The 24,516-nt window shown below is 42.2% G+C and overlaps 2 protein-coding genes and 1 pseudogene across 7 annotated transcripts in view; 1 reads left to right on the forward strand and 2 right to left on the reverse strand.

Moving 5' to 3' along the window:
* Positions 1–2,819, reverse strand: part of frrs1b (ferric-chelate reductase 1b) — a 57,924-nt gene extending 55,105 nt beyond the window's left edge. For 2 of the 5 annotated variants that reach the window (XM_043698890.2, XM_043698889.2), the window contains exon 1: positions 2,529–2,662. In XM_043698890.2, coding sequence (XP_043554825.2) covers positions 2,529–2,545 — 17 coding nt within the window. In that variant the 5' untranslated portion in view covers positions 2,546–2,662. Of the gene's footprint in view, positions 1–2,528; positions 2,663–2,684 lie in introns of those variants that run through there. The other 3 variants (XM_087990500.1, XM_043698891.2, XM_087990499.1) reach the window with 3 other exon arrangements.
* A 7,967-nt stretch (positions 2,820–10,786) lies between these two features.
* Positions 10,787–12,060, reverse strand: LOC148149108 (uncharacterized; annotated as a pseudogene).
* Positions 12,061–12,361: 301 nt separating this feature from the next.
* Positions 12,362–24,516, forward strand: part of LOC122554223 (glycogen debranching enzyme-like) — a 100,402-nt gene continuing 88,247 nt past the window's right edge. Inside the window, exons 1-3 of one of the 2 annotated variants that reach the window (XM_043698893.2) lie at positions 12,362–12,479; positions 12,989–13,104; positions 23,536–23,743. In XM_043698893.2, the coding sequence (XP_043554828.1) occupies positions 13,023–13,104; positions 23,536–23,743 (290 nt within the window). In that variant the 5' untranslated portion in view covers positions 12,362–12,479; positions 12,989–13,022. Of the gene's footprint in view, positions 12,480–12,883; positions 12,903–12,988; positions 13,105–23,535; positions 23,744–24,516 lie in introns of those variants that run through there. The other variant, XM_087990501.1, reaches the window with a different exon arrangement.

Raw genomic sequence — 24,516 nt, forward strand, 5'->3', positions numbered from 1 at the left:
AAATTTCTCCAACAAGGTCCCAGAGGACTGGAGAATTGCTTATGTTGTCCCCTTCTTTAAGAAGGGTAGCAGGGGTAATCCAGGTAATTACAGGCCTGTGAGCCTGATGTCAATGGTAGGGAAGCTGCTGGAGAAGATACTGAGGGATAGGAAATGTACCCATTTGGAAGAAAATGGGCTGATTAGTGATAAGCAGCATGGTTTTGTGCAGGGAAGGTCATGTCTTACAAACCTAATTGAATTCTTTGAAGAAGTGACAAAGTTGATTGATGAGGGAAGGTTTCGTAATAAGGTTTCGTAAGGCATTTGATAAGGTTCCCCATGGTAGGCTGACAAAGAAGGTGAAGTCGCATGGGGTTCAGGGTGTTTGAGCTAGAAGGATAGAGAACTGGTTGGGCAACAGGAGACAGAGAATAGTAGTGGAAGGGAATTTCTCAAAATGGAGACCTGTGACCAGTGGTGTTCCATGGGGATCCATGCTGGGACCACTGTTGTTTGTGATATACATATATGATTTGGAGGAAGGTATAGGTTGCCTCATTAACAAGTTTGCAGATGACATTATGATTGGTGAAGTGAAGGGAACCGTCAGAGAATTCAGCAGAATATAGATAGATTGGAGAGTTGGGCAGATGGAGTCAATCCTGACAAATGTGAGGTGATGCATTTTGGAAGATCCAATTCAAGAGTGAACTATACAGTAAATGGAAAGGTCCTGGGGAAATTTGATGTACAGTGAGATCTGGGTGTTCAGGTCCATTGTTTCCTGAAGGTGGCAAAGCAGGTCAGTAGAGTAGTCAAGAAGACACATGACATGCTTCCTTCATCAAACGGGGTATTGGGTACAAGAGTTGGCAGGTCATGTTACAGTTGTATAAGATTGTGGTTCAGCCACATTTGCAATACTGCGTAAAGTTCTGGTCGCCACATTACCAAAAGGATTTGGATGATTTGGAGTGGATGCAGAAGAGGTTCACCAGGATGTTGCCTGGTAGGGAGGGTGCTATCTATGAGAAGAGGTTGAGTAGATCAGGATTATTTTCATTGGAAAGATGAAGGTTGAGGGGGACCAGATTGAGGCTTACAAAATCATGAGATGTGTAGACAGGGCGAATAGCAAGAAACTTCTTCGCAAAGTGGAGGACTCAATTACTAGGGGTCACGAGTTCAAAGTGAGAGGGGAAAAGTTTAGGGGAGATATACATGGAAAGTTCTTCACGCAGAGGGTGGTAGGTGCCTGGAATGTGTTGACAGCGGAGGTGGTAGGGGCAGAAATGATAGCATCATTTAAGATGTATCTAGGCAGATACATGAATGGGCAGGGAGCAAAGGGATATAGATCCTTATAAATACGCAACAGTTTTAGATAGGGGATCTGGATTGGTGCAGACTTGGAGGCCTGAAGGGTCTGTCCCTGTACTATAATTTTCTTTGCTCTTTGTTCTCTTTGTTTCAGATCTTCAGCATCTGCAGTTCTTTGTTTTATTTCAGCAATGAGGTAGTATTGGTTTCTTCTGTGTATATGACATTACTGTCACCATAGAGATAGTCTTATCTATCATGGATGGGGCATTGAATTGGATTAATGAGGTATGCCCTACTGTTCTCAAAAATATCACATCTGCAGTCAACATAATGACACCTTTCCAGTAAGGAACAGGAATACATTGTTTGGGCATCTCTCAAGGAGGGCTTAAAATTATTTGACAATTCATCAAAAGGATTATGACATTACATTCTTGAAGGAATTGCAATTACAATTTTGATACAATATCACAGACTACGTTTATCTGGTTTGAATGGCTTTATTTCTCCATTTAATTAGCAGAAATTATGTACACTTTTCGCCATTTATATCTCATTTTATGCAACAGAATTTTAAAACTATCGAGAATAAGGCTGGCAGTGACATAGGTTGGCAGTCATCGCAAATTGTGTTACAAACTGCAAATTGAAGATTAAATAATTACTCCTGAATCCTGAGATTACAATTTTTGAATCAATCACGAACATTGATTAAACATTGCACATTCAAAACATACTCAAATTAAGATTCTTTAATAAAGTCGTCTGTCCGGTTTTGGGCTATTTGCAAAATAGCTTTCGTGTCAGTGCGGAAGCCACCTCAGAGTACTGCTAAGTATTCTCACGCAGCAAAGCTAACATTTCTCAGAAAACAAACTAGAAATAAGCAGCGAATTGTTTGATGGAGTTCTATGTTTACAATTATATGATTACAACTATTTATAAACTTTTACAGGAGTATTTTCACGGTCACTCTTACTCTTCCTTTGTGAGACTAAATGAGGACTATGGTTTATTAATACAGGAGCCTGCTGCATGTTTCATCAATCATTCAGTGCCTGCCAACGAGTAACTTTTATGAAAAATAAGAAATCTATATTCTGTTTTACATCGTTCTAAGCATTATTGCACGCCAAATTCTGACAGAACAATTGCCTTTTCTTGAAAATGATCACATGATTACTTTAATTTGTTTTATTTTTGCATGTGAAAATGTTCATTACCTCAAAATTATCTCCATTAGCTCTGCCGACGTGGTCTATTTTCACCCACTTCACAACCGAATGGATCAAGGATCACACAGAGGAGTCGATCAGACTTGTTAACTGTAATGTGTGTACATATTGCTGCTTAAAACATAAAGAGTTTGTTCTACTCACGTTTCCCTGTGGACTTGGAACTGCCGTACCGTCACCTTGGAGAAACCTCGCATCAGGTTTCAATATTGAGGCGAGGCTCTGGCACCAGAACAGATCCATTCGACCTCGGCAAGTATAATTTACCTTCCTGAGTCAGCCTCGCAAAACAAGAAACTACAGAGGAGAAAGACCACTGGGTCCCCACATATTCACCCAGACTTCTATTTTCCCATTATTGTATCAAAACGTGTATCAAAAAGAGCTTCTAAGTAACAGTCCTAAAGTTACTAATTGCCAGTTATCCAATCCCCTTTGGAAAGAAAATCTTGGCAGATGGAATATGGTGTGGGAAAATGTGAAGTTATGCACTTGACAAGAGAAATAGAGTTGAATATTATTTGAATGGTGAAAGACAAAGGATTTGGAAGTCTGGTGCATAAATCACAAAAAACTTGCACCCAAGTTTAAAAGGAAATAGGGAGGGTAAATGGGATGCTGTTTTATGAGGAAATGTTATGTCTGTACTCAATTGCTTTTAAGAAGGATGAGAGGTGCCCTTATTGAAACATCAAAGATTCTTATGGGATTTGATAGGTTATATGAAGAAAGGCTGTTTCCCCTTTTGCGAGTCTAGAACCAAAGGGCACAATCTCAGAGTGAGGGTTTAATCAGTTATGACAGAGATAAGGAGGAATATTTTCTGAGGCTAGTTAATCTGTAGAATTATTTGTCACAGAGTGCTGTAGAAGCAGTTTGTTAAGTATATTCAAGGCAGAGATAGACAGATTTTAAATCAGTAAGTAAATCAAGGGCAAAGGCAGGAAAGTAGAAATGAGAGTTATCAGAGCAGCCATAATCTCATTGAATGGCAGGGCTGACTTAATGGGTTGAATGGCCAACATCTGCTTCCACACCTTAAGGTCTTATTTAAAGAGTAAATCAAAGCCATGAGAACACACTTCTGACATAAAAGGCTTTGTAGAATGTGTCCAGGATATTTTGTTGGAACAGTATGTTCTAGGACTAGACAGCAGACCACACTAGATCTAATATTGTACAATGAGATAGAGTCATAGAGATGTACAGCATGAAAACAGACCCTTCGGTCCAACCCGTCCATGCCGACCAGATATCCCAACCCAATTGAGTCCCACCTGCCAGCACCCGGCCCATATCCCTCCAAACCCTTCCTATTTATATACCCATCCAAATGCCTCTTAAATGATGCAATTGCACCAGCCTCCACCAGATAGGATTCATTAATAATCCCACACTGAATGTGCAAAATATGTAACAACAGTAATATGATTGAATTTTATATTTAGATTGAGGGAGGAACTTGGGCCTAAGCATTTGAATGGATATTTCAGAATAGGTCATTTTCAACAAGAAAGAAAAGTTCCAAGGGAACCTACCATTTATGATTAACTAAAAAAAAGTTAAAGATGTTATAATTGTTTTAATAAAGCATATAATTGTGTAGAAATGAGTGGCTAGTCAGAAAATTGGATAGTATATAAAAGCCAGTGAAAAAAGTGGGAAAGGGTACAATATGAGAGACAGCTAGCCAGAAAGATAAAAAGAAAGTTTCTTTCGATAGTTCAAAAAAGGATAATGAATTGATCCTATAGGAAATGAATCTGGGAAATTAATAATGGAAAGGATTTAATATCCCAGAAATAATTGCAAATCAAGGAATGGTTAAATTACAAGAAAATTACAATCACCTGGGAAGTGGTACCAAAAGGTTATTGGAACTGCGGGCGTCTCAGGACGAAGGTCCTTCGGGATTTCATCCAAGGAGCTGAAACTGAGTTAGTTAGTTTATTACTTTGATTTTCCACAATTCCCTTAATTCAGGGAAGATTGTTACATTGGAAAATAGTGAATGGAATTCCTTCATTCAAAATAAGAGACAAAAGGTAACATTTGTCATAGGGAGGATGTTAGCAGCTACTGATGCTATAGTAGGTCATTTAGAGAAGTTTCATCAAATCACACAGAGTCAACATGGTTTTTTGAAAGGAAAATCATGTTTAACCAACTCATTGGAGTTCTTTACAAAGTAACATGTACTGAGGATGAGGCTGGTGAATATACTATACTTAGATTTCCAGAAGGCATGTGGTGGCTCAGTGGTTAGCACTACTGCCTCGCAGCACCAGGGACCCAGGTTTGTTTCCAGCCTTGGGTGATTGTCTATATCGAGCTTGCACATTTTCCCTGCGTCTGTGGGGGTTTCCTTCACATGGTCTGGTTTCCTCCCACAATCTAAAGATTAGGTGAATTGGCTATGCTAAATTGCCCAAAATGGTCAGAGATGTGTAGGTTAGGTGCATTAGTCAGGGGTAAATATAGGGTAGGGGAGTGGGTTTGGGTGGGATACTCTTCAGAGGGCCGGTTTGAACTTATTGGACCAAATGGCCTGTTTCCACACTGTAGGGATTCTATTATGATAAGGTGTCATTTCAAAGGTTCTTTTAATATTAGTATGGATAGAAGCTTGGTTATCTGAAATGACACACAGAGTAGACGCAAATGGATAATTTTGCATGAATGGTAGAGTAGGCCCAAGGAATGACTGGCCTAGTCTAGATTCAATATCATATGTTCATAGAACTTAGAGTGAAGGGATGATTTGACTGAAATTTTAACTTATCAATAGAGAACCTATGGGCTATCAAACAGCATTAACCAGTGGCAACGTGCTTGGCTTGGGTTGTGTAAAGGTCACTCAGCTCCAGATGCCATTACAGCCATGGCCTAAAAATGGACTAAATATATTCTCAAGGCACAGTGAGGGTGACTGCCCTTGACATCAAGGCAGCACTTGACTAATGTGCCATCAAATAACCCAAGCAAATTTGAAATAAATTGGCATTGGGGGCTATCTCTCCACTGACTGGAGTAATGCATGGCATAAAGAATGATGTTGCTGGTTGTTTGAAGTCAATCATCACAATTGAAGGATCATGCTGCAGGTGTTCAGCAGGATTGTGTTTAATCCCAATTATGTTCAGTTGATTCATAAATCGTGTTTCCTCCATCATAAGGACATAAGTTGGAATGTTCATTGACGATTGCAAAGTACTCAATACCATTCACAACCCTTCAGATATTGAAGCAGTCAGTGGCCGCATGTAGAATCAGAGAGTGGCTATAACACAAAGGGAGGCCATTCACCCATTGTGCGTGTTGGTTCCCTATAAGATATATTCCTCATGCCTCATAGCAGTGCAGAGTTTCTTCTTCAATGACTTAGAAATGCTGCCAGACCAGCTGAGTTTCTCTAATTTTATCTGTTTTTATTTCAGATTTTCAGTGCCTGCAATATTTTGTGTTTATTTTCTCATGATGCTGCCAATTATGCAACATGTCCTTCAGTTTTTGATCTTGCATGAACGGGAACAGTTCCTTTCTTCTCAGTCTAGACTGCTCAAAATTTTGAATACCTATAAAATCTTATTTCATCTTTCCCTTCTCCAAGAATAACAGGCCCAACATCTTATATTTATCTATGCAACTGAAGATCCTCATCCTTCTTGACAACCACCAGGATTAGAACACATAAGTGTCTAGATTAGAGTGGTGCTGGAAAAGCACAGCAAGTCAGGCAGCATCTGAGGAGTAGGAAAATCGACATTTCGGGTAAAAGCCCTTCATCAGGATTGATGAGTCCTGATGAAGTCCTGATGAAGGACTTTTGCCCGAAACGTCGATTTTCCTACTCCTAGGATGCAGCCTGACCTGCAGTGCTTTTCCAGCACCACTCTAATCTAGACTCTGATTTCCAGCATTTGCAGTCCTCACTTTTGCCTTTGACAGATAAGTAACATTCATATTGTGCAACTACCTGAAAATTATAGTTTTAACATTAAAGAATCTAACCATTTCCTGTTTACATGGACTGGCATTATTGTTACGATCACCATGTCTGTCCATTACATGCTCTTGAACTGTAGATTGTTAATAACTCAAGTAACCCTGTTTAATTTATAATGGTCCAAGTTAAAACAGCCAGCAATCAAGCTTTTGTTTGGACAGGTTAAATGCTAATTTATTCCAAGTTATTTCTGAAGGCTTCTTAAGGATAAAAAGAAAAGAAATTACAAGTAGCAAGATTATAACAATTACAGCTAAGGTAAAACAATATTTGTAAGAAAGTACCAAGAACTGTCTGTGGTTAATGATTGGGATCTGCTGCTTGAGGTCCTTAATACTGAAGCTAAGAGGTTAACACTTGAAGTCATAACAAGCAGATACAATTGATTCTGTAGTTGCTTAATGGATGATTTCTTCTACAGGCACATTAGCCAGACAGCAGGTTTTGAGAGAAGAGAAGGTTTCTTCTTCTCCACTAGACTTGCGTCTTTGCATTTTATATACTGCCACATTTTCCTTCAACATAACAGTATCTATTTTCTGTATACATTTTCTGCTTATCTCCCCAGTCATAACTCCCCACTTTGAAGTGGTTCTTTTTTCCTTGAAGTTCTGCACACTTACTGTTCTTAGCCAGGTTTCCTTACGTAGTTCAAAAGTTTAAAAGGTGGTATACTAATTTTGAAGAATCAAAGGTACTACAAAGACGTCAACTGTGCTGAGATCCTTAAACGTTCTTTTTCCTGTCTACAGTTTCTCTATAAAACTAGAATTTTCACATATCCATTCTGCAAAGTCTTGGTATTTCAAGAATCGAGGCATATCTCTCTGATATCTGTGTAGAGCTTGTAGCAGATGATTTGCAGCTGTCATTTTGTGAGTGTCTTATGTTTGGTTGGAGTCAGATTAGATTTTTTTAACAAAAATATGCAATAAGATAGCTCTTTGTTCATGATGTATTCATCACTCACCTCTTGTACCATCGCTATTCTGTCTCTTACATTTGATTGAAACCTAACATGGTTCATCAGATTAACAGTGCTATGTCAGAAGGTCAAAAATTGAGAATTCTGCAGCCAAGTAATTCATCCACAGACTCCCAAGTATGTCTACCATCTAGAAGGCAGAGGTCTGAAGTCCACTTGCCTGGATGTTTAGCATTCCAACAATATTCTATCCTTGAACTCTCACTCTCTACCACAAAGACACAGTGTCAATAGTAGACTGGTCAAGGAGAGAATGCTATATGACTTGAAGAGGAACTTGCAGATAGTGTTTTGCCAACTGTTTTCCTCAAGATTTTAGATATTATATTTTCGAAAAGTGATTTTGAGGGATGTTTGATGAGTGTATCTTTGGACCAGTATTGCAGTTCCTTCACCATTGCTAGAACAAAACCTGGATTTTCTATCCAATTGGCACTGTGATCTAGTGCCATCACATAAACTGCAACAATTTAGGGAGGTGGCTCATCACCATCTTCTGAATGGTAAATTGGGGATATGCAACATATGTTAGCCTTGCCAGTAGCACGACCATCCCATGAATGAATTAGAAAGAAAGGATAGTGAAAATTGAGAGAAACTACTTTTGCTGGTTGGGGTGTCTAGGACTTTGGGATATTGTCTTCTACACAAAAAAGGATAGTAGAAGTTTCGAACTCGCTCTTTTTAAGCAAAATTTGGTGCTAGATCAATTGTTAATTTTATTTTTGAGATTGATAGATCTTTATTGCCCAAAGACATTAAGGGATATCAGGCAAAGGCAGGTTGGTGCATTTTAGCTGTGATCCCATTGAATGGTGAAACGTGTACAAGGGGCTAAATTTGCTATTACTTTTCCTAATTTAATTGTGGAAAATCATTGGTATGATCATTAAAAAAATGGAACATGAGTAGGTCACTATGGTCCTTGAACCTGCCATGCCATTAAGTAAGATCTGCCATGCAATGTTGGAAAATATTAATCTAACAAGTGGAGGAAAAATAGATGCTATGACTCTTAAATGTCATAACTAATGTGTCACAGAACCATAGAGAGCAGTGTGCACCATGTGCCATTAAGGTTCCAATCCTACCTTGATAGATAGATGCCAGTGTAAAGAATTGAGTGGCCATTACTCCCTTTCTCCAAACTATTTTCCTGTTGAAACATTGCCTTTCATGTCAAAATTCTTACACAACCTTCAAAATTCCTACTGACAGGCTGAATGATAAGAATGAGAAAAATGAGAGGTTTGCAATAACCTAGACAGTCAAAATATTTACAAGGATTCTTTCCACTTTATGTGGGAGAAATTCATTCATAATTCCTGAGGGTATCATGTGAAGTGTAAGCACTACCAAACTCATTATGAACATGTCATGGATTTCCCGTGAAGCAATTCAAAGGCTGTCAATGTCAATGCAAATCATAATATGCACTGACACAAAATGTATAGTGCAAATAGTAATTAGAATGGAACAGGCTCATGTGGAGCACAAAGGCAGGTATGGATCAGTTGGGTTGAATTTTGTGCATGTAGACTGTTCAAGGTATGATTAAATATACAAATTATAGGGCACAGAAGAAACTGGTGAGAATCTTTACAGGGTGTGGAATGTGCATTGAAGCAGGTAAAGCTAGTGACTGAAATGGCAGATTCGGAGCATGCGATTCAGATTTAAATGATTGTGTGCAGGATAAGACTAATAAAGTAGTTGGGCTGAACAATCTGTTTGCAAGTTCCAACCTTGATGTCATGCTACACAGTGTCATTTGCTGCAGAGTAAAATCATGTCAATTTGACCTTCACCACCTAATAGTTATCCTTGCCTGATGATATACTGTGACATCACAGTAGATATGACTTCAGAGATGTCAAAATGCAGGCAATGGAAATGGATGAGTACATGGGACAGAGCAACGCCATTGAGTGGGGAATGTGTAAAGTACTGCTGCGGTAAGATACAAGGCCCCCTTACTTCACCCTCCAGAGAGACACAGAAAGCGAGAGGTGAAGGGGATACAGCTTTCATCTTACCCCTCAGAAAGATGGTGTCCACCGGCCTTCACTAGCTCTATGTGGGGCAGTCATTTTCTTCACAGGCTGAGCCCGAGCAGCAAAACAGCCAACTGAGCAACAAGGCACTGTGCATTGCTAAAGGAGCACGACCAACTGCCTCCTGACTGTTGTGAAGAGGACATCGCGGTGAAAGGTTAACATCAAGTAAAGACAGACAGTTGGAGGGGAAGAGCTGCAGTGAAGAGTCTGGTGATCTGCGCTGGGTATGGGGGAAAGGACGAAAGGAGCTGTTGGGTGAGGGTCTGGGGGTGGCATGTGAAGCGGGGTTCAGTTAGGGCTTGGGGCTTCAGTGCTTGTGGGTGGGGTTTGGTTAGGGTGTGTGGTTTTAATGTCGAGGCCATGGTGCTGGAAAAGCACAGCAGGTCAAAATTAAAAATCACACAACACCAGGTTGTAGTCCAACAGGTTTATTTGGAAGCACTAGCTTTAGGAGTGCTGTTCCTTCATTAGATTGTTGTGAAGTATAAGATCATAAGACACAGAATTTATAGCAAATGTTTACAGTGTGACGTAACTGAAATTATATATTGAAAAAGACCTGGAATGTTTGTCTCTCATCTTTTAGAATGACCAGGTTGGTTTCAGTTCTTTCACGTGTAAATCACAACACTTTTTTAAAAGTTACATTCTCAAGTGAACTTTAACAATTGGCGTCATGTCGGCCAAAATAATGCACATAAGATGTGAGATGCCCTGTGTGAGACTGTCTGTGCCACAATGTTCAGACTGATTCTAATCTAAAAAACTGATTTACAGAATCTTACATGGTTTCAGGCAGTTTTTGAGCAAAGTAAAATGTAATTCTGCATGTACAAATTCACCCCACAAACTTATATAAGTAAGTGTGTATGTGTGTGTGTTTTGGGGGAGGTAGGTGTTATGAGTGTCTGTGAGACAGTGTGTGGATGTGTATGAGTGTGAGTGTAAAATGTAAAGTCTGTGAGTGTCGGAGTGTATGTGTGAGCGTATGAGAGAAGGTCTGCGTGAGTGTAAGGATCTGTAGGAGAGTGTGTGTGTCTGGAGGAGTGTGTGTGTGAAGTGTCTGTGTGCCTGCGTCTGTCTGTGTGTGTGAGGGCATTGGTCTGTTTGTGTGCATAGTGCAATGGGGTCACCTGTAGTGTGACAAGCACCCAAGGTTCTGGTTGAGGTCATCCCCATGGAGGACCTTGGAGGACCATCACATAAAGGTCCGAGGTCGAATATCCCGGATCGCGGAAGTGTTCTCCAACTTGGGGGGGGGGGGGGGGGAGGGACACTCCTGTCTGTTGATTGTTGTGCGGTGTCCATTCATGTGCTGCCATAGCCTCTGCTTGGTCTGACCAATGTACCATGATGCCTCAGGGCATCCATGCCTGCTGTGTATGAGATAGAAAACATTGGCTGAGTCGCATGAGTATTTGCCATGTACATGGTGGGAGGCGTCCCTACGTGTAATGGTGGTATCTGGGTCGACATTCTGACACGTCTTGTAGCGTTGACCGTAACAACGTTGTATGGAGTTGTCCTGAAAGCTGGGCAGCTTGCTATGAACAATGATCTGTTTGAAGTTTGGTGGCTGTTTAAAGGTGAGCAGTGGAGCCATATGGAAGGTCTTGGCGAGGAGCTCATCCTCATTGATAACGTGTTGCAGACTGTAAAGAACATGGCGTACTTTTTCAGCTCCGGGGAAGTACTGAACAATGAAGGGTACCCTGGCGGTTGCAGCTCGTGTCTGTCTCCTGAGGAGGTCTTACGGTTTCTCGCTGCGGCACATCGGAACTGGCGGTTGATGAGTTGAGCATCGTACCCCGTTCTTGTGAGGGCATCCCTGAGTACTTCCAACTTAAGGACACGAAGTGTAAGGGTGATGGGGTGTCAATGGGAGAGGTCTGTTGGTGGTTTGTGGGCGTGGTTTCAGGTCAGTGGGCGGAGTCTCAGGTCAGTGGGCGGGATCCCAGGTGTACGGGCGGGGTCTCTGGTCCGTGGACGGAGACTCGGGACAGTGGGCGGGGCTTTGGGTCAATGAGCGGAGTCCCTGGTGCGTGGGCGGGGTTTAGGATCTGTGGGCGGGGTCCCTGGTGCGTGGGCGGGGTTTAGGATCTGTGGGCGGGGTCCCTGGTGCGTGGGCGGGGTTTAGGATCTGTGGGCGGGGTCCCTGGTGCGTGGGCGGGGTTTAGGTTCTGTGGGCGGAGTCCCTGATGTTTGGATGGGGTTTAGGATCCGTGGGCGGTCACTGGTGCGTGGGCGGGGTTTCGTGTCCGTGGGCGGAGTCATTGGTCTGTGGTGTTTCGGGTCCGTGGAGTGAGTTACCGGTGTGTGGGCGGGGTCTCGGGTCCGTGGGTTGTGTGGGCGGGGATTCTGCTGCATGGGCGGAGGCCCTGGTGTGTAGGCGGAGTTTCGGTTCCGTGGGCGGAGTCCCTGGTGTGCGGGCGGGGTCTTGGGTCCGTGGGCGGAGTCCCTGGTGCGCGGCATGTGATTCGAGTCCGTCGGCGCAGCCACTAGTGTCTGGGCGGGGTATCGTGTCCGTGGGCGGAGCCACGGGTGTGTGGGCGGGGTTTCAGGTCCGTGGGCGGAGTCTCTGGTGTCTTGGGCGGGGTTTCGGCTCCGCGGAGTGAGTTACCGGTGTGACGGCCGGATCTCGGGTCGGGTGGGCGGAGTCACTGGTGTGCGGGGCATGTGATTCGAGTCCGTGGGCGGAGCCGCTGGTGTCTGGGCGGGGCATCGTGTCCGTGGGCGGAGTCACGGGTGTGTGGGCGGGGCCTATCTGGCCGGGAGGTGGGAGTGGGCTGCGGCTGCTCTCTGTCCAAGCCTCACGACCTTGAAAGTGGGCGGTGGCCTGTCGCTTGTCGCAGCGACGGGGAAGTGTTCGTCGAGAAGGCAGCGAGAGGAAGGTGAGCGATCTGCTGGGGGTTTGCACAGAGAGAGAGAGAGAGAGAGAGCCGGGGCTGGGCGGCGATCGAAAGGAACAGCAATACAATCCTGTGCAGGTTGTAGCGAGTGGAGCAAGGCCGCTGCTGACAGGCGGTCAGATTATAGAGAGGGGCTGCAGTGACGATGCTCGCAGCATTGTTACCTACGGCGCTTGCATCAGTGATGAGACATTTGTGAATAAGTCCCCTCCAGCTATGGCCTGCACCATTGTCATCATCTAACGGTTCTCTTACCTACTTGTGTCTGGATACCCCTTTTGGGAGGAAATTAAGTCCGGAGCTGCTGCCTGGGGTGTGGCATTGTTCCTGCTCACTTCACTGTTGTCATTTGCTAATTTCTTATCGCCCATCTACCTCTTGCTTTCTGGTATTTATAAAGTTAAAGTGAGTTAGAGAAGCAATTGCTGATCTGAGGCATTGCCCCACTCGTCTGCACCTTTAAGTGATCAAACCTCCATTACTTTCTACAGGGGAGAATCGTGCAAGAGAGTTTGAAAAGGAACTATGGAACAACCAAAACAAGTTCGGATACTGTACCTAAATGAATGGGACAGGTTTGAAAGGACACTTTTCCGCCTCAAACAAGGTCAGTGTTTATTTACACGCCACTGTTTTACGTCTGTGGCAAACTCAAGAGTTCAAAAGAGAGAGAGCTAGGTGAAATGCAGCTTTTGACATGGATTTATGCGAGAGGAAATTTCCAAGTTTTGCAGTAGCGTTTGCTTTTTGATTATACTGCAACTTTGACATATTTGAATATGCAAGTTTTCGAACATGTGAGCAGATGCCTGCTTTCTTTTGGAAGATTTTAGATGTAATTGATACGTTGCCTCAGTCTAATTTAGAACCAGTATCTATGACCAGTGATAAAACTGCTGTCACAGAACTTCATATGATAAGTAGTGTGCTTTATTAGGAGCCATTGAATGCTTTACCTTAAGTTGCTGTCAGTAGAAGCTGTTGCCTTTTATTGTCCTGTAATTAGGTGTTGTCGTAACTCTTCCTGTAGTCCTCATTTGGTGGAATTGGGGTATTTTGAACCTATCTTGCAGCAACAAACAGTGGTTTTCAAAGTGAAGCATGGGTTCACTCTTTGATTTATGTGTTGTCATATGTAAATGAGTACAGTGAAAACTTTTGTTTGCGAGCAGTAGCAGCAGATCATAAAATATAAAACATACAAATCATAGGGTGTTTAGAAAGTGAGGCATACAATGTTACAGCTGCACAACAGCAAAATCAACATTAGATCTGAAATTAGAGAAGTCCATTCAGCAGTCTAATAACAATAGGGAAGTCGCTGTTCTTGAACTTCTTGCTACATGTATTTAAGCTTCTGTATCTTCTGCCTGACGGAAGAGGTTGGAAGAGAATATTACCGGGTGGGACAATCTTTGATTATGATGGCAGCCTTTACACGGCAATGAGAAGTGGAGCTGAAGTCCATAGATGGGAGTTTAGCTACAGTGTTGGTCTGAGCTGTGCACACAACTTTCTGTAGGTTCTTACAGTCCTGGGCAGAGCTGTTGAAGTACCAAAGTGTGATGCACCCAGATAGAATGCTTTTTATGGTGCTTCTGTAAGAGCTGGTGAGGCTACTTATGGACATGTTGAATTTCATAAGCCTCCTGGAAGAAGAGGCATTGTTGTGCCTTCTTGACGATCATATCCACATGGGTGGTTCAGGACAGATTGCTGGTCATTGTCGCCACCTAGGAACTTGACGCTCTCCACCTCGGCTCCATTGGTGTAGACAGGGGCATGTCCTCCTCCTCTCTTCCTGAAGTCAATGATCAATTCTTTTGTTTTGCTGATATTGAGAGAGAGATTGTTATCATTGCACCATGACACCAAGCACTCTATCTCCTTCCTGTATTTCTGACTCATTGTTTGCCATCCGGTTGACAACGGTGGTGTCACCAGTGAACACGTAAATGGTGCATGAAATTTGGCCAAATAGTCATGAGTGTACACGGAGTATAGTAGGGGTTGAGTAGATATCCTTGCAGGGTTCTGCTGTCACAGAACTTCATGTGATAAATAGTGTGCCCTAATGCTAGCCATTGAATGCTTTACTTTAAGTTGCTGTCAGTAGAAGCTGTTGCCTTTTATTGTCCTGTAATTAGGTGTTGTTGTAACTCTTCCTGTAGTACTTGTTTGGTGGAATTGGGGTATTTTGAACCTATCTTCAGCAACAAGCAGTGGAGGAGATGCTGTTGTCTGTCTTCACTAGGGGACTCCTCTTCACTCCTTACATTGGGGAGACAGGACGCCAACACACGGAACGTTTCAGGGAACATCTTCGGGACACATGCACCAAACAACCCCGTTGCACTGTGGCTAACCACTTCAATTTCCCCTCCCACTCTGCCAAGGACATGCAAGTCCTGGGCTGCCTCCATTGCCAAATGCAACCCACCCGACCCTTGGAGGAAGAATACCTCATCTTCCACCTCGGACCCTCCAACCACACGACACCAATGTCGATTTCACCAGTTTCCTCATCTCCCCTTCCCTCACCCCATCCCAGATCCAATCCTCCAGCTCGCTGCCACCCTCTTGAACTCTCCTACTTCCTTCCCTCCCACCTATCTGTTCAACCTCTCCTCTGATCTATCACCATCACCCCTCAGCTGTCGTCTTCCCAGCTACCTGGCCCCCAGCTCCAGCTCCACAATCCTTTTTATCTCTCAGAGCCACTAGGTAGTAGTGGTTGAGGCACATTGCATGTGTTTTCTTTGGTACTGGGATGATGGTGGTCTTCTTAAAGCAGGTGGAAACTTCAGATTAAAACAAGAGGCTAACGATGTCAACAAATGCTTCTGCCATCTAGTCTGCATAGGGTCTCCGTCTGGGTCGGTCGCTTTCCTCGAGTTTACTCTCATGAAAACCGATCTGATCTCTGCAACAGTGACTGAGGGAACAGGCCTGTCCAAATATATCGGGACAAGTGACACCGTGCCATTGGCATTCTACTCAACCCAAGCAATAAAATCATTGTCCTCTATTTTGTTTTCCTTCATTATGTGTTCTGTTATGTCATGCAGGCCTTGCCACAGGCAGCGGGTGTCCGTGTGGTTAGCATGGGCCTCTAACTTGGTCCAGTACTGCCTCTTGCCATCCCTGGTGGCCTTGCGGAGGTGATTTCTGGATTTCCAGGGTTGTCCGACTTGAATGCTGCACACTTGGTCTTCACTAGTCATTGGATTTCCCTGTTCATCCAAGGTTTCCGGTTGTGGAATGCATGGATTGACTTGTTAGGCATGCAGTCATGTACACACTTGCTAATGAAGTTCGTGACACTGGTGGCATACTTGCCTAGGCTGTCCATTGAATTCTTGAATATGTTCCAGTCCACGGATTTCAAGCAGTCACAGAGAAGCTCTTTTGCTGCCTCAGACCAGCATTGTACTATTTTCTGTGAACCTTAAAGCTATGTTCTCTGGTTTTGGAATCCACTACCCTGGGGAAAGGACCTTGGCTATTCACCCTATCCATGCCCCTCATGATTTTATAAACCTCTATAATATCACCCCTCAGCCTCCTACGGGAAATAACCCCAGTGTATTCAGCCTCTCCCTATAACTCAAACCTTCCAACCCTGGCATCAATCTTATGAATCTTTTCTGAACACTTTCAAGTTTCACAACATCCTTCCTTTGCAAGGAGACCAGAATTGAATGCATTATTCCAAAAGTGGTTTAACCAATGTCCTGTACAGCCGCAACATGATTTCCCAACTCATACACTCAGTGCACTGACCGATAAAGGCCAGCACACCAAATGCCGCCTTCACTGTCTTGTCTACATGTGACTCTACTTTCAAAGAATTATGAATCTGCACTCCAAGGTCTCTTTGATCAGCAACACTCACCAGGACCTTACTATTAAGTGTTTAAGTCCCACTGTAATTTGCTTTTCCAAAATGCAGCACCTCACATTTATCTAAACACCGTCTGCCATTCCTTGGCCACCAGCCCATCTGATCAAGATCCCAGTGTAAACTGAGGTAACCTTCTTGGCTGTCCGCCTCACCTCCAATTTTGGTGCGGTCTGCAAACTTACCAACCATACCTCCTATTTTCACATTCAAATCATTTCATCTGATTTTTTTGATGCACAAAATTATTTTTGTGCTCTTATTGATTACTTGACCTTAAATTATTGACACATTATGGGTAGTTTTGTTATTCTGATATTGAAGATTTTTGCCACTTAGTGCTTCTAAGCTGGGCCACAAAGTTGTACAGGCTTTGCCATGTTTCTAACACTCAATGCCAACATTCAATTTGCCAGTGTCTTTGCTGGTGACTGTAGGTAATACAAGGAAATACTTTGAACACTGACAATAGTACTGCCTGTCAGCCAGGCGTCTGACTTTACTGTTGTGAGGCATTGGATTCTTGTTTTCCTGAATCTTGAGAGTGTGCAAATGTTCGAATAGCATGACTCTTCAGAGACTAGCATTCAAAAATCTGCTACAGCTAAATTTAATCCAGATTTAATGGGACTTTCTGCTGAAGTGTATCTTGTTAATTCTGAGGCTGGTATATTGACTGCATGTGGAACAGAAATGATACACCCATCTGTTTAACTGCAGCCCGTTTCTCCCTCGTGCTCACCAAGCTGAAACTTCCCCATTGTGATCCTTGTTACGTTACTGATTGAAGAGTTAAGTGTGCTCATGAGCCAAGGACCAAGATGACATCACATGACCACTTGTGAAGAAACCAAGCAGCAGCATGCTAAATTAAGGAGGCATACATAACTTGCAGCTAAAGGGCAAATTGTTAGTATGCTTGTTAAGTAAATCTGTTTGAGATTTTCAAGTAAATTACACATTCACTATTTAACAATCCAGCATGACAGTGATAGTTCTTCATTAAGGAAAACAACAGAAGAATAGAGAAGTCTAGATTGGAGCACTTGTGACAATGTGATAATTTCCTTACTTCTGAGCCAGAAGGCCTGGGTTTAATTCTCAACTGCTCCAGAGATGTGTTGTAACATGTCTGAACAGCTCAATTACAAAATATCTACAACTGTCCACAGGCCACATCTCTTCTTTCTCACCTTCTTCCTCCAAGCCTTTTTTTTAATGTTTAACTTATCCTTGTGACCTGCTTCTTGTTCCTTTGACTGCCCCCCTTCCTGGTGGCAGTGTTAACTGACATTGTAGATTACACCTTTGTTCAGATATTGTCCCCTTCCACTTCAAAGAGGGCCATCATGATGCTGCATCCAAAAACCTTGCTCAACTTATCACCCTTGCAAAGTATCAAATCTCCAGGTTTTCATCTCAAGCTTTTGAATATGTGTCCCCTTCCGACTCAATGTCAGTGTCTCACAACTCATGTACTGAAGCACTCCAATCACTCTGCTAAAATTACATTAGCAAAAGTCACAAGCAATTCTATGGTTAACCACAGAGTAAATACTATTCATTTGTTATTTGCATTGCACATTGACACTCTGAATGAGCATCTGTCCTTTGTCATGTTCAGTGGGGCATCTTAATATAGCTCTCTTTTTACTGATCTGATTGTAGCTACATGAGCTCCAACAAAAGTTTTTCTCTCATCCCATATTTGAACCATTTCCCAAACCTTGACATCTTCCTATTCTTCCATTATATTCTATAGACATAAGATCGACTTTTGAATAAATGAAGGTATGCTTCCCATTTCCTCCATTGCTTTTTGTTGTCAAAATTCAATTATCAGTACATTCTTGACTCAGGCACAATTTAATGCAGTGAAACACTGACTGTAGCAATTCTGTACAGCCAATAACATTTCCTCGCCACTATCAATACCAAGTATCACAATTCTTATCCCTTTTTTCTATTCACTTACTAAGGCAGGACTAAACTGTTTGCATTCTCTGCTATTTTGACATTTTAATTTGAGTTTCCAGTTTCTCATCTGCTGCAACACTTCCACCTTAGAAAGCTAACCTCCAAGCTGCTCCCAGCTAGCGTCTATTTTCCTATTCTCTTTGCGTAAAGTACTGGTTATTAGATTAGATTAGTTTCCCTATAGTGTGGAAACCGGTCATTTGGCCCAACAAGTCCGCACTAGCCCTTCGAAGAGTAACCCACCCAGACCCATTTCCCTCTGACTAATGCACCTATCACTATGGGAAATTCCTCATGACCAATCTGCCTGACCTGCACATCTTTGGATTGTGGGAGGAAACCGGAGCACCCAGAGGAAACTACAGGCATGGGGAGAATGTGCAAACTCCACAGAGACAGTCGCCCGAGGCTGGAATTGAACACAATCCCTGGTGCTGTGAGGCAGCAGTGCTAACCACTGAACCACCACGCCACCCTCTTCTTGTGTGCAGTTACATGAATGATGTGCTACAGCAGGTTCAGATTTTCTATGTTGCCCTGTTGTTACCTGGTTCCCCGATGCCTCAAACTTTAAATCATGTTTTTCATATTTGAAGCTGTTAATAATGTTACTTCTTCCCTATTTTTGTAATATCTACTGTCATTGCAACACCGGAATGCTCAGTTCCCCGGCTGCTCTTTATTCTTTGTTGTTAGCTTTGCTTTCAGCCACCAGAATTTCCTTGAATTTGAATTCGCTCCGAGAACATTTCAGCCCTTCAAAATATTGCGATTCAGGATTGGCAGTGAATGTCTTGGGTATGGCCCTCTAGCGAATCATGCCCCTCTGGAACATATTGCGGCTGTACTTCAACAATGATAGATTGATTCATCTTCCGCACTCTTGCATTTCCAGTTGATAATGTTTTAATGCTAGTTAAGTATGAAAGTGATATTTGGATTTTCAATGGACTTGGTCAGACCAAAACATATCTTAAGATGCATTAAATCCCAGCTCCAGATCCCTTCAAGAAACACTATAGTTATTTTAAACGCCTAATGTTTTCACAGAGTTAATTTTGATGGTCTTCATGTCCCAGCAATTCTTTGTTCAAGTTCATTCCATATCTGATCCAGATTGATTTTTTATTTTCACATTTCCATTAGACTTGGCCTGTTCTTTTGCTCCCTTCAGTCCATATTGACATAATTGTTCATTGTAAGTGCTTGCTCGTTTTGTTTCTCTCTACAGCATCAGTTAATGTGTCTTTGTTGTTCACTGAGTCAAAACTAATAAATTAAAAGTGTCTGAATCCCATCCTATTCCCTTAACTCTACATTTATCATGACTAATACATTTAGTCTGCACATCTCTGGACACAGCGAGGCAATTTAGCATGGCCAGTCCACCTAACTGCACATCCTTGGACTGTGAAAGGAAAGTGGAGCACCCGGAGAAAACCCATGCAGATGTGGAAAAGCGTGCAAACTCCACACAGTCATCCGAGGCTGGAATCAATCCTGCATCCAGGTTGCTGTAAGGCAGCAGTGTGCCACCATGTCACTCCAGAAATCCTTTGGTACCTCTCCAGGTTCCTACTGTTTTTGGAAATTTATAACCAATGCATCCACTTTCTCTGTAGCTTCCTCTTTTAGGATCCGAGGATGGAAACCATCAGGGTCAGGGGACTTATCTGCCTTTAGACCCATTAGTTTGTCTTACACTAATGTTTAGCAATTCCTCTCCCATATTCTTTAATATTCGTGGAATGTTTGACATATCTTCCGCTATAAAGACTGAAATAAAATATCTGTTTTTTTAGTCCTCTGCTATTTCCTTGTTCCCCAACACCATGTCCCCAATTTATTCTTAAAGAGCCTATGTTCACTTTGACCTCTCTCATCATTTTTATATATTTAAAGAATCTCTTGTTATCAGTTGTTATTTTTCTTACCAGTTTCCCCTTACAATTTATTTTCTCTGTCTTCATTATCTTTTCAATCCTCCTTTGCTGGATTCTGAATTTATCCCAGTTTTTGGGATTATTGCTGACTTTGGCCTCCGAATACGCTGTTTCTTTCAATTTAATACTCCCCTTAACTTGGTTAGCCATGATTGGTTTAATCATTTTTTAAAATCTTTCCTCTTTACTGGGATGTATTTTTGTTGAGAGTCATGAATTGCCTCTTTAAATGTCCATCATTGCCTACTAATCTATCTGCCCAGTTCACTTTATCAACTCTAAGCTTATTTCATTTGGATTCTTTTTATTTAAGTTGAACATAGTTGTTTCAGACACAAGTTTCCCACTCTCCAACTGAATATTAAATTCATCATGTTATGATTACCGCTTTCTCTAGGGAATCTTACTCAAAGGTAACTTATTAAACCTGCCTTATTACCTATTACTGGTTCTAAGATAGGCTTCTCCCTGGTTGGCTCCTTGGCATAAAGCTTTCAGAAACTAATGCACTCTATGAATTAATAGTCAGGGGTATCCTTTCCCTCCCCATCCCCTTTATTTGCAGCTTCCCTTATATCCATCGCCAGTCCAGAAGAAGGTTGCACCTGAAACATTGACTTCTCCACCTCCTGATGCTGCTTGGCTTAGTGTGTTCTTCCAACCTCCTACCTGTCTATTTTGGATTCCAGCATCTGCAGTTTTTTTGTCTCTAACCAAATTTGATTAATGTGGTCAACATGAAGTTTAAAATCACCTATAATTATTGCTCTTTTCTTTTTACATGCTCCTATTATTTGTTAATTAGTAGCCTTTCCCACAAAGTGGTTAGTCTTTGGCGGTCTGTACACTGATACTAATGTCTTCTTTCCCTTGCTGTGTTTTTTTAAACCTCTGCTAAATGGACTCTGCATCATTTGAGCCTAGCTCATCTCTCACGTGTCCTCAATTCATTTATTATTACTAGTGCTACCCCATCCTCTCTCTGAAAGTTCACATACCTCTGAATATTAAGTTCTAAGTTTTGATCTCCTTGTAACCACATTTGCATAATGGCTATGAAACCATGTTTCTTTACCTTGATTTGTGCTGTCTGCTCATCTACCTTATTCTGAATGCTTTGTGCATTAAGATACTAAGTCTTTCAGTTTGTTCTATCATCAAATTTCTTCCCATTTTTATGGTTCCTTGGTACAATATGACCTTCATATTTTATGATAGCGATCAACCCCATCACTAACCTGTAATCCTACCTTATCCTTTACCTTTGATTTAAAACAATTCCATGTGACTGAGCAAACCCCGCCCCCCTGCCCAACTTCCTCACACCTACTAGTTAGTTTAAAGCCCCATCTACAGCCTAGTTTACATGTTTCACCAGGACTCTGGCTCCAGCATGATTAGGTAGAACCTGTCCCATTGGAACAGTTCCCTCCTTCCCCAGTATTGATGCCAATGTCCCATGAATTTGAACCCATTTCTTCCACACCAACCTTTGACCCACATGTTTACCTCTTTAATCTTGTTGACCCTGTGCCATTTAGCTTGTAGCTTAGTTAGTAATCCAGAAATTATTACCTTCATTGGTTCTGCTTTCTAATTTAGCTCCTAGCTACTCATCTTCCCTCAGCAGAACCTCTTTCCTCTTTTTCTACTTATATTATTGGCACCTACGTGGATCATGACAACTGCATTTTTCCCTTGCCACTCCCAAGTTCCTCTGTAGCTCAGATGAGATATCCTGAACTTGGACACCAGGCAAGCAAAACAGCGTTTGGGACTCTTGATCCTGACCAGAGTGTAGCGTCTATTCCCCTATCTAAAATATTCCTGATAACAAGTACGTTTCTGTCCTCTTCCTCCCTCCTGAATGGCTCCCTGCACCACAGAGCTATGGTCAGTTCGTTCATCCTCCCTCCAGCCACCACACTTATCCATACAGAGAGCAAAAATCTCAAATATATTAGACAAGTTCAAGGGCTGAGGCTCCTTCAGTACTATTTTCTGATCCATCTCCCAGTTTTGCATGCAGTTACATCTTCCTGTCCCTGACCACTAGAGGTAGTTGATCTACCTGCATCTTGAAACACAACAATCAGATAATTCTTATTCCACCCTGATGTGTCACAGTGTTTGTAGCTCAGAATCCAGCTCATTAACTCTGAGCTAGAGCAACCAGTACATCTTACAGATATGGTCATTATGAACCACAGTGAGGATTGTCATCTCCCACACCATGCAGATGCAACCCATCACCTCGTACTGCGTTTCTATTTTGTTTAAATAGTTTTTAATTTTTTAAATTTTCCTACAGGTCTTTTGGATTGTAACCAGCAAATATTTCTCCTGTTTCCTTTCAACTGAAAGCAACCTATAATAGTTAAATTATCAGCAACTAGGGTAGAGTGAGGACTGTAGATGCTGGAGAGTCAGAGTGTTTAGAGTGTGGCACAGCAGCTCCTCAGATGCTGCCTGACCTGCTGTGCTTTTTCCAGAGTCTCACCCTGTCTACTCTAAATTATCATCAATACCAACCAATGAACTTAGTTTTCTTGTGATGTCACTCTTTGCTTTGGGCTGGACCCCTGATATTGGGCTTCATTTTGAACCTGTTAAAAGACCTTACAAAATATGAGTCAAAAAATCAAGCAGCAAGTATCTCTCATCCCTCTGTACCAAATTCCCATTCTTCTCTAGAATCCCCAAACTATGTGGTCATTTGGCCTGTGTCTCACTTCAATGGGATCTCTCCTTCCTGACTGTATAAAGCTTGCTGAGATGTGCTGTTTAGTTTTGAATTTATTTCTCTTCCAGTGAGGATTTATTTTGTTACCTTGAATAAAGAAAAGCTGTTGTCTGCTCAGTTGATGTTCAACAACTAAAATTTAATTACTGGTATAGGGTACTTCTGTTTTGAAACTTTCAGAACAGTACTTATTTTGCTAAACACACCTAAGTGCAGAAGGATCATCCTCACCAAGAGAAAATCTAATAATCTCCCCTAGCTATTAGTGGAAAAGCCATTGCTTAACCCTCCACTATCAAAAGTACTAGGGTTACCATTGACCAGAAATTGAACTGGGCAAACTTTTTGAGTATTGTTTGTTTGCCAATTGGTGTGATTTGCAGTACATTTCCATGTAACTATTCTCGTTCAACTAATGTCACATATCACTTTCAACTAAAAATGCTTTTGCTTTCTTTCTGTTCTCGTTTTCAGGATATGAATTGCAGTTTCGCCTTGGTCCATCTTTACGGGGGAAGGAAGTTAATGTCCACGTCAACTACCCAGTTGCTTCAGAAAGTTTTGACCGTCATCACTTTCAGACATTGCAGTGGCAGAATCAAAAAGAAGGCGATGACTCTGATGAATACTGTGCGATTACTTTGCAGTTGTCTGGATCCTTTCAGTTTCATTATGGGAATAGGTGAGCTTAACCGAAGATAACTTTCCTAATCTTAAGAGATAAGGTACTCTGTTTAAATATTTCCACAATTCACTTTACTTTTGCCTCTCCAATTTTCTCTCAAATATGTTGAATCATTTTGGGTTATGGTTCAAAAAAAACATCAGCCACTTTCTGGAAACCTCTCCACGTGCATATATGGAATATAAGCAGTGAGTGATTGCAGACTAATTAACTAGAAATCAGTGCAATTGAACCTGCAGTGTCTTTGCTTGACATCCTGAAGCATGCATATCCTCCAAGATGTGTTGAATGACAAAGCAGCAAGAAGAATCAAAGTGTGGCTCTGGAAAAAACACAGCAGGTCAGGCAGCATATGAGGAGCGGGAGAGTCAATGTTTCAGGCATAAGCCCTTCCTCAGGAATGTGGATGGGGAAGGGGGCTGGTAAATGGGGGTTGGGGCGAGAATGACAGTAGGTTGGATGATGATAGGTGGATGGTGATTATGATAGGTCAATGGGAGGAGTGGAGCAAATAGGTGGACAGGTAAATCAGGTCAAGAGGGTGGTGCTGAGTTGGAGGGTTGGATCTGGGATGAGATGGGAGATATGGAAACTAATGAAGTCAGTGTTGATGTTGTGTGGTTTTAGGGTCCAAGGGCGGAAGATGAGATGTACTTCCTCCAGTTGGCAGGATCTAGCTGGGTTTCTTTTCTGTTGCTGAGCAAAGGGCTGTAGAGATCTTTCAGAGTAAATTGATCACCACGGTGTTGGAATTCATCTACCTCAGTATG

Source organism: Chiloscyllium plagiosum, unplaced genomic scaffold (genome assembly GCF_037043375.1).
Source record: "Chiloscyllium plagiosum isolate Xiang-an unplaced genomic scaffold, Cpla_swu_hap1 HiC_scaffold_9, whole genome shotgun sequence".
In the NCBI taxonomy this organism is placed as follows: Eukaryota; Metazoa; Chordata; class Chondrichthyes; order Orectolobiformes; family Hemiscylliidae; genus Chiloscyllium; species Chiloscyllium plagiosum.